At 51.7% G+C, this 10,031-nt stretch overlaps 1 protein-coding gene across 1 annotated transcript; it reads left to right on the plus strand.

Annotated features, from left to right (window-relative positions):
- Nucleotides 1-4,705: 4,705 nt before the first annotated feature.
- On the plus strand, nt 4,706-5,661 carry NAT16 (N-acetyltransferase 16 (putative)). Its single transcript, XM_038768236.1, is given in 4 exon segments — nt 4,706-4,817; nt 4,820-4,871; nt 4,873-4,989; nt 5,457-5,661. Coding segments are annotated over 4 exon segments (486 nt in total).
- The last annotated feature ends 4,370 nt before the right edge of the window (nt 5,662-10,031 follow it).

Raw genomic sequence — 10,031 nt, forward strand, 5'->3', positions numbered from 1 at the left:
ATCATCATCATCATCATCATCAATCGTATTTATTGAGCGCTTACTATGTGCAGAGCACTGTACTAAGCGCTTGGGAAGTACAAATTGGCAACACATAGAGACAGTCCCTACCCAACAGTGGGCTCACAGTCTAAGAGATGAAAGTGTTCTCCCGCCCCAAAGCTGGGATGCGGAGGCCTGAGGGAGAGATGGCTACGGAACCTTACGTGATGAACCGGCAATTAAAAAAAAAACAAATTGGCAAGAAAAAGGGCCAAAGGAGCGGGGGGGAAATGAAGACCATGGGGCTTAAGTGGCTACTTCTTGAGACGTCTCAGTTGAACAGTCTCCTTAGCTTTCATTAAGAGATCATGAAGAAGCAGCTGCTAGCGTGCCGTTTTAATAATAATAATAATAATGATGGCATTTATTAAGCGCTTACTATGTGCAAAGCACTGTTCTAAGCGCTGGGGAGGTTACAAGGTGATCAGGTTGTCCCATGGGGGGCTCACAGTCTTAATCCCCATTTTCCAGATGAGGCAACTGAGGCCCAGAGAAGTGAAGTGACTTGCCCAAAGTCACCCAGCTGACAATTGGCGGAGCTGGGGTTTGAACCCATGCCCTCTGACTCCAAAGCCCGGGCTCTTTCCACTGGGCCACGCTGCTTATATGAGTTTTATCTCAGTTCTCCGAGTTCGTGAACCCAACGGCAGAACCGGGAGAGGGGCACCGAGTCGGTCGCAAGGTGTCAGGGTGGGATAGAGCGGGGGTCACTCATCCATTCATTCAATTGTATTTACTGAGCGCTTACTGGGTGCAGAGCACTGTACTAAGCGCTTGGAAAGTACAATTCAGCCACAGGTAGGGACAATTCCTACCCAATAACGGGCTTACAGTTTAGAAAGGGGGAGACAGTCAACAAAAAACAAAATAAGATCAAGGGAGGGAGGTGGGCAGAGTGTCCGTCACTGTCTCAGTCCCCCCATCTTTCTGCTTCCCTGTTCCCATCTATCTGCCCTCCTTCTTCCCTCACCCGCAGATATCCCCTCTTTTCCTCTCTATTTCCCCAAAATCCGCAGGCCAGGCTGCGGGCCAAGGGCGGGGCGGGAGATGGGGAGGGAGTTGGGAAGGGCCTCAGTTTTGGGGGGACTGGGATGGGGTTGGGAGTCCTCGATGGCAATAATAAATAAGAATGATAGCATTTGTTAAGTGCTTACTATGTGCCAGTCACTGTTCTGAGCGCTGGGGCGGATGCAAACAAACCGGGTTGGACCCAAGTCCCTGTCCCATGTGGGGCTCCCAGTCCCAATCCCCGTTTTACAGTCGAGGAAACTGAGGCACAGAGAAGTAAAATGATTGGCACAAGATCACACAGCAGCCCCCTGTGCCCCCCTAGTGTGACCACTTGTCAACTGTGTGACTTTGGCCAAGTCACTTAACTTCTCCGGGCCTCAGTTCCCTCATCTGTAAAATGGGGATGAAGACTGTGAGCCCCACGTGGGACAACCTGATCACCTTGTAAATTCCCCAGCGCTTAGAACAGTGCTCTGCACATAATAAGCGCTTAATAAATGCCATTATTATTACTATTATCTCCCCTCCCCCCGACTTCGTGTTCCTCTCCCAATAGAGGAGTGTGGCTTAGTGGGTAGAGCCCGGGCCTGCCACTTGTCTGCTGGGTGACCTTGAGCAAGTGACTTCACTTTTCTGGGCCTCAGTTCCCTCATCTGGAAAATGGGGATGAGGACCGGGAGCCCCACGTGGGGCAGGGACTGGGTCCAACCTGATTAGGTTGGATCTCCCTTCCCCACAGCACCTGTATATATGTATATATGTTTGTACATATTTATTACTCTATTTATTTTACTTGTACATATCTATTCTATTTATTTTATTTTGTTAGTATGTTTGGTTTTGTTCTCTGTCTCCCCCTTTTAGACTGTGAGCCCACTGTTGGGTAGGGACTGTCTCTATATGTTGCCAACTTGTACTTCCCAAGCGCTTAGTACAGTGCTCTGCACACAGTAAGCGCTCAATAAATACGATTGATGATGATGATGATGATGATGATGATCTCCCCCAGCGCTTAGATCAGTACCTGGAGCATAGTAAGCGCTTAACAAGTACCATAGAAAAGAGAGGGAGAAAGGACGGAGTTTGGGCATCCGCGTTATAAAGGGGCCGAGGCTGCAGCAGGACGCGGAGTCGTTGAGGTTGGAGCTGAACCCCGAACTCTCTTCTCTGTGCCTCAGTTACTTCATCTGTAAAATGGGGGTGAAGACTGCGAGCCCCACGTGGGACAACCTGATCACCTTGTAACCTCCCCAGCGCTTAGAACAGTACTCTGCACATAGTAAGCGCTTAACAAATGCCATTATTGTTGTTATTGTTGCTTTGCACATAGTAAGCGCTTAACAAATACCATTATTATCATTATTATTATTATTTTCCGACCCGGATTTCCCCCTCTTGCCCCCCGGACCCTCCTCAGGACCCACGCTCTCCCAATTCTGACAAGATAGAGGGATCGCGTGGGATGGGAAGGGTGGAGGGGATGGAATTCCCCGGCCCTCCCTGCCACCCCCTGTCCCAAATAATTGAGGGAAGGGGGAGATTTCCCTCTCGGTTGGAAAGGCTCCCTTTCCCCTCGCCCCCAGGGAACGGATCTAATTATAAGAAGAATTAATAATAATAATAATGATGGCATTTGTTAAGCGCTTACTATGTGCCCAGCACTGTTCTAAGCCCTGGGGTAAACACAAGCTAAGCAGGTTGTCCCTCGTGGGGCTCAGAATCTTCATCCCCATTTTACGGATGAGGGAAATGAGGCAAAGAGAATAATAAAAATAATGATGGTACTTGTTAAGCGCTTACTATGTGCCAAGCACAGTTCTAAGTGCTGGGGGAGATACAAGGTAATCAGGTTGTCCTACGTGGGGCTCCCGGTCTTCATCCCCATTTTCCAGATGAAGTCACTGAGGCACAGAGAAGTTAAGTGACTTGCCCAAATACAAGGTAAGCAGGTTGTCCCTCGTGGGGCTCAGAATCTTCATCCCCATTTTACGGATGAGGGAAATGAGGCAAAGAGAATAATAAAAATAATGATGGTACTTGCTAAGCGCTTACTATGTGCCAAGCACAGCTCTAAGCGCTGGGGGAGATACAAGGTAATCAGAGGTTGTCCCACGTGGGGCTCCCAGTCTTCATCCCCATTTTCCAGATGAAGTCACTGAGGCACAGAGAAGTTAAGTGACTTGCCCAAAGTCACACAGCTGATAAGTGGAGGAGTCGGGTTTAGAACCCACGACCTCTGACTCCCCGGGCTCTTTCTACTGAGCCATGCTGCTTCTCTGCCCCTTCCCCTTCTTTTCCACTTCCTCTTCCTTCTCCCCTCCCCCTTCTTTTCCACCTCCTCCTCCTTCTAAGAATAAGAATAATAATGGCATTATACTATATTATTATATTTATATATCATATATCATATATTATTATATTATATTATATTATATTATATTATATTATATTATATTATTATATTATATTATATTATGGTATTAATGGTATTATACTGAAGCAGTGTGGCTCAGTGGAAAGGGCCTGGGCTTTGGAGTCAGTGGTCATGGGTTCAAATCCCGGCTCCGCCAATTGTCAGCTGTGTGACTTTGGGCAAGTCACTTCACTTCTCTGCGCCTCAGTTTCCTCACCTGGAAAATGGGGATTGACTGTGAGCTCCCCGTGGGACAACCTGATCACCTTGTAACCCCGCCGGCGCTTAGAACAGTGTTTGGCGCATAGTAAGTGCTTAATAAATGCCATTATTATTATTATTATTATTATTATTATTATTATTATTTGTTAAGCACTTCCTATGTTCCAAGCACTGTTGGGCCCCTCCCTCCCCCATTCTCCCTTCTCCTCCCTTCTCCTTTCCCTTCCACCCCCCCACCAGGCCCCGATCTCATCCTGTCCTCAGGGACCCAGGGACCCAGGCGCCTGTCTCCCCCACCGTCAGGGCATCCTGCAGGTGTGTTTCCCCCGGGCCTGGAATGCCCCCAATCCCTCTGCCAATCCGCCAAGCTAGCTCTCTTCCTCCCTTCAAGGCCCTACTGAGAGCTCACCTCCTCCAGGAGGCCTTCCCACACTGAGCCCCTTCCTTCCTCTCCCCCTCGTCCCCCTCTCCATCCCCCCATCTTACCTCCTTCTCTTCACCACAGCACCTGTATATATGTTTGTACATATTTATTACTCTATTTATTTATTTTACTTGTACCTATCCTATTTATTTTATTTTGTTAGTTTGGTCTTGTTCTCTGACTCCCCCTTTTAGACTGTGAGCCCACTGTTGGGTAGGGACCGTCTCTATATGTTGCCAACTTGGACTTCCCAAGCGCTTAGTACAGTGCTCCGCACACAGTACGCGCTCAATAAATACGATTGATTGATTGATTGATTGGAGAGACTGCGGCCTGTCCCATTTTAATAATAATAATGGCATTTATTAAGCACTGACTGTGTGCAAAGCACTGTTCTAAGCGCTGGGGAGGTTACGAGGTGATCAGGTTGTCCCTCGGGGGGCTCACAGTCTTAATGCCCATTTTACAGGTGAGGGAACTGAGGCCCAGAGAAGTGAAGTGACCTGTCCAAAGTCACACAGCGGACAAGGGGCGGAGCTGGGGTTTGAACCCGTGATCTCTGACTCCAAAGCCCGGGCTCTTTCCACCGAGCCATGCTGCCCTTGAGGGCCTCGCGTCTGGAGGAGGTGTCGGGGCTGCTGCTGGCCCCCGCCGTCCAGCGGGACGTCCTGCCCGGCGGTGCCATCGTCCAAGACTGGCAGCCCTCTGGCATGGAGAGGGCAACCTGCGCCTGCTGGCTGGGTGAGGGCTGGAATGGCGGGCGGCCCCACCTGCTCACCCTGTGCGGCCTACCTCTCCCTGTCCCGCCGGGCCGCGGTGGGTCCTGACGCTCCCTGAGCGTGGACGCCTTCGGCGGGGACGCGGCCTACGCTGCTCAGCCACCTCACTCATTCACTCAATCGTATTTATTGAGCGCTTACTGTGTGCGGCGCACTGTACTAAGCGCTCGGGAAGTACAAGAAGAAGGGAAGTGGAGAAGCGCTTGGGAAGTAGAGAAGCAGCATGGCTCAGTGGAAAGAGCCCGGGCTTGGCAGTCAGAGGTCATGGGTTCTAATCCCGGCTCTGCCACTTGTCTGCTGTGTGACCTTGGGCAAGTCACTTCACTTCTCTGGGCCTCAGTTAGCTCATCTGGAAAATGGGGATTAAGACTGTGAGCCCCACGTGGGACAACCTGATCACCTTGTATCCCCCCAGCGCTTAGAACAGTGCTTTGCACATAGCAGGCGCTTAACAAATGCCATCGTTATTACGATTATTACAAATCGGCAACATAGAGAGACCGTTCCTGCCCAACAGCGGGCTCACTGTCTAGAAGGGGAGGCAGACAACAAACAAAACAAGTAGACAAGTAGACCTCGAGCGGCCGGGCCCGACCCTCGCCGGCCACGATGTTGTGTGCCAACTCTTCCTGGCCCTGGACCTCTGGCCGCAGCTGGCCGCCTTCTGCCAGGACGCCCTGGGCCTCGAGCTGGACAAGGGCTACTCTGAACACTTTCTGCTGGAGGTCGACATCTGGACCCCCGCCCCCCAACCCTTCCTGGGGAGATGAAGCCCTCCAGGCAGCTCCCCCTGAGCACCCCACTCCCCAGTCCCTCCGACCACCCTCTATCCCCTCCTCGCCCCTTCCCCCCCAAGCTCCTCGCCCCCCACTTTCTTCCTGAGTCTCTGCGCCTCTGTCTCTCCTCACCCCCCGCCACAGTTTGACCCCATTTCTGCCTCTGAGTCTCCGTCTCTCTTCCCCTTCTCTCGGCCTCCCTCCCCTTCCATTTTGCTGCCTCTCTTTTTTCTCTCCCCTTGGTCTCTTTGCCCCCATCACCTTCCCCCTTTATCTCTTCCCCTTTCTCCAGGGCTTCTCCAGCCCTATAAGCAACCCTCCCTGTCCCCACTCTATCCCTCTCCCGCTTCATAGACCAAAAAATGTGCAATAGAGAAACGCTGCAAAGGAGATAAATTTAGAACTAGAGACTAGAGACTCCTTCGGCCTGACCCATGACCCCCAAACCTGCTTCCATCAGATCTCAGCTCCCCCTCACTGCCCCTCACTGGGGAGAGAACCGTCAGGGAGTCCGATGTAGGGGGGCAGGATGGGGTCTCTAACCTCTGCTGGGGTACACCTGTCGTGGTGGTGGCTGCCCTGCGGCCCCCACTTTTAACTCTTTTCTCCAAACCAGTGCACCTCTCCCCCGGTCTCTTCCCACCCTCACTTCACCACATACCCACCTCCCCATTTTACCTTTCCTCCCTCCTCACCTTCCCCATCCCCCCAAGGACTTCTACATTCTCCCTCCAGGACTCCCCACTCCAGGGGTACCCCAGCTCCTCACATCGATCTCCTCCTTTTTCACTACCCTACTTTGATTTACCCTCTCCAAAGGCTGTATTGCAATAAAAAGGACCCACTCTCTCTTCTTGTCTCTGTGAGTTTCTCTGGGGCCAGAGGAAGGAGGGTAGGGGAAACTGAGTCAGTCCTTGCCACTCCTCCTGAGTTCCAGGGGATCTCAGCAATGGGAAACGACAAATCCAGTGGATTCTCGGGGAAAGGTCCTCTAGACAGTTAACTCATTGTAGGTAGGGAATGTGCCCACCGACTCTGTTATTGTTTACTCTCCCAAGCGCTTACTACAGTGGACCCTAGAAGCAGCATGTTTAGTAGATAGAGGATGGGCGTGGGAGTCAGAGGGACCTGGGCTCTGCCACATGTCTTCGGTGTGACCTTGGACAAGTCACTTCACTTCTCTGGGCCTCAGTTACCTCATCTGTAATGGGGAAATTGTGCACATCCCCTGTAATGGCGATTAAGACTGTGAGCCCTATTTGGGACAGGGACTGTGTCCAATCTGAATGACTCGCATCCACCCCAGGGCTTAGAGCAGTGCTTGCTATACAGTAAGCGCTTAACAAATACCATGATAATAATTATGATTATTAATTACTACAGTGTTCTGCACACCATAAGAGCTCAATAAACACCATTGCCCATCGCTCCCTCTAGGCTGTGAGCTCACTGCGGGCAGGGAATGTGTCTGGTGTTGTAGTGTACTCTCCCAAATGCTCAGTACAGTGCTTTGCACAGAGTAAGTGCTCCATAAGCTCCAGTAAGCGCTCCATAGAGAAGCAGCGTGGTTCAGTGGAAAGAGCACGGGCTTTGGAGTCAGAGGGCATGGGTTCAAATCCCAGCTCCGCCAGTTGTCAGCTGTGTGACTTAAGTCACTTAACTTCTCTGTGCCAAAGTTCCCTCATCTGTAAAATGGGGATTCATTCATTCATTCATTCATTGAATCGTATTTATTGAGCGTTTACTGTGTGCAGAGCACTGGACTAAGCGCTTGGGAAGTCCAAGTTGGCAACATATAGAGACGGTCCCTACCCAACAGTGGGCTCAGAGTCTAGAAGGGGGAAACAGAGAACAAAACAAAACATATTAACAAAATAAAATAAGTAGAAGAGAAGCAGGAGAAGCAGCGTGGCTCAATGGAAAGAGCCCGGGCTTGGGAGTCAGAGGTCATGGGTTCAAATCCCGGCTCCGCCACTTGTCAGCTGTGTGACTGTGGGCAAGTCACTTCTCTGTGCCTCAGTTCCCTCATCTGTAAAATGGGGATTAAGACTGTGAGCCCCCTGTGGGACAACCTGATCACCTTGTAACCTCCCCAGCGCTTAGAACAGTGCTTTGCACATAGTAAGCGTTTAATAAATGCCATTACTATTATTATTATTATTAAGTAGAATAAATATGTACAAGTAAAATAAATAAATAAACAGAGATTAAGACTGTGAACCCCACGTGGGACAACCTGACCACCCTGTAGCCCCCCAGAGCTTAGAACAGTGCTGTGCACATAGTAAACGCTTAACAAATACCGTCATTATTATTATGATTATAAATATTGCCAACTTGTACTTCCCAAGCGCTTAGTACAGTGCTCTGCACACAGTATGCGCTCAATAAATACGATTGATTGATTGATTGATTGATTGATTGATAGATACGATTGAATTGAACTGAATTGAATATCCTCCCCCAAAGAAGCGTAGGGCAGGGGAACTATGGGATGCAGAGACCAACCCCTCCACCCCGCCCAGCGCCTCCCACCCTCCCTCCTCAATCAATCAATCAATCAATCAATCGTATTTACTGAGCTGAGTGCTTCTTGTGTGCAGAGCACTGTACTAAGCGCTTGGGAAGTACAAGTTGGCAACATAAAGAGACAGTCCCTACCCAACAGTGGGCTCACAGTCTAGAAGACTCCTCACCTTCAGCCCTCTCAGGGTCGGCGTCCAAACCACCTCCGTCCGGCCCAACGGGGGGGAGTCCACCAAAGTCACCCGGCGTTTAAAAAAGTCACCGCGCGTTCAAAGCTCAGAGCCGGACCCGCTGCAGTTCCGGATGGAACCACACGAGGGCGCCCGGAACACGCCCAGCGTTAAGCGAAGAGAGGGATGGAGAGGGGAAGGGGGTGTGGACGTGTGTCTGTGTGTGTGTCTTTGTATGTATACATGTACAGGCATGTTCCTCGCTTTTTGTATGTATCACTGCTTGCGTGTTTCTGTGTGTTGTTGTGGGGGGAAAGCTGCGAGCATATGAGAGAGTGCGAGTAAGGGAGAGCGGCACCTCGTGAGCGTGGGTGTGGCTGTAAGAGAGTCAGGGTGTGTGATGGGATCGTGTGTTTCTGGACGTGCTTTTGTGACTCAGTGTGCTGCGGGTGCGTGCCTCTGGGTGTGTGAAGGGTCACGGGGATGGATCCAATTACTTGGGCTCTTTCTGCTTTTATTCTCCTAGGTGGGGGGTGAGAGAGGGGAAAGGACCACGGGTCCCTCCCTCCCCCCAGAACTCTCGCTCTCTGTCTCGCTCCTCTATCTCTCTCGGTGTGTCCACCTCTCTGTGTCTCTGTGACTCTCTGTCTCTCCCTCCCTTCCTCTCTCCCTCCCCTTCTGGGTGACTCATCTCTGCGGCGGTCTTTCTCTCTCGGGTCTTTTATCCCCCTCTCTGGGGGTGGGCTGGGGGGGGGAGTTGGGGGCGCAGGGTCTCCAGGACAGGATTCCGAGATCTATAGTCCCATTATTACCGCCCCCCCCCTTACCTTCCTCATCACCTCCCTATTCAAGTCGCCCCCCAACCTCTGACACCGCCCCCCAGCCCCTTCCCCACGGCGCCCCGATGTATAAGTGGGTGTGGTTGGGGAGAGGGGCGACAGGTGGGGGTGAGAAATACCGGGAGGTGAAGGGGTGACCTTCCCCCTCCACGTCTAAAATTGAAGCCCCCCCATCCCCACCCCCTCATGGCTGCGCCCCCTCCCCCCGGTGCTGACGCACCGGCTGCAGAGGTGAGTCACCAGAGGGAGGGGGGATGGAGGGGAAGCGAGATGCAGGACGGAGGACCCCCCGCCTCCCCATCTTCACCAGGAGTCCTCGTTCCCATCGTCACTCCCAACTTGGGAACCAGTCTTCTGGCCCTTGCTCCCCTCATGGACCCGAGAATCCTGCCGCCCACCGCCGCTGGCTCTTCCACCATTCCTCACCCAGGACCTTCTTTTGGGGGGGTCCGCTTTCCGCCCTAACCTCTGCCCAAAATGTGACAGAGATGCAGAGAGACGGAGACGGAGAGGCGACAAGAGAAAGACATTAGTGGGGAGAGAAAGACTCGAGGGTGGAAGGGCAGAGAAAACTAGATGGATAGAGTTACACCAAAGGGGGGGGGGGGGGAGAGAGAGAGAGAGAGAGAGAGAGAGAGAGAGAGAGAGAGAGAGATTACCATCAATGGTCTTTATTGCCTGCTTACTGTGGGCAGTGCACTGGATGAAGACAGAGAGAGAGACAGAGACCAACTGGCAGAGAGACAAAGAGAGAGGCACATAGATGTAGAGAGTTCAAGAGATTCTTCGAGAGAGAGATAGATTCAAAGAAATAAAGGGAAAGAGAAAG

This window comes from Tachyglossus aculeatus, chromosome Y4 (genome assembly GCF_015852505.1).
Source record: "Tachyglossus aculeatus isolate mTacAcu1 chromosome Y4, mTacAcu1.pri, whole genome shotgun sequence".
In the NCBI taxonomy this organism is placed as follows: domain Eukaryota; kingdom Metazoa; phylum Chordata; class Mammalia; order Monotremata; family Tachyglossidae; genus Tachyglossus; species Tachyglossus aculeatus.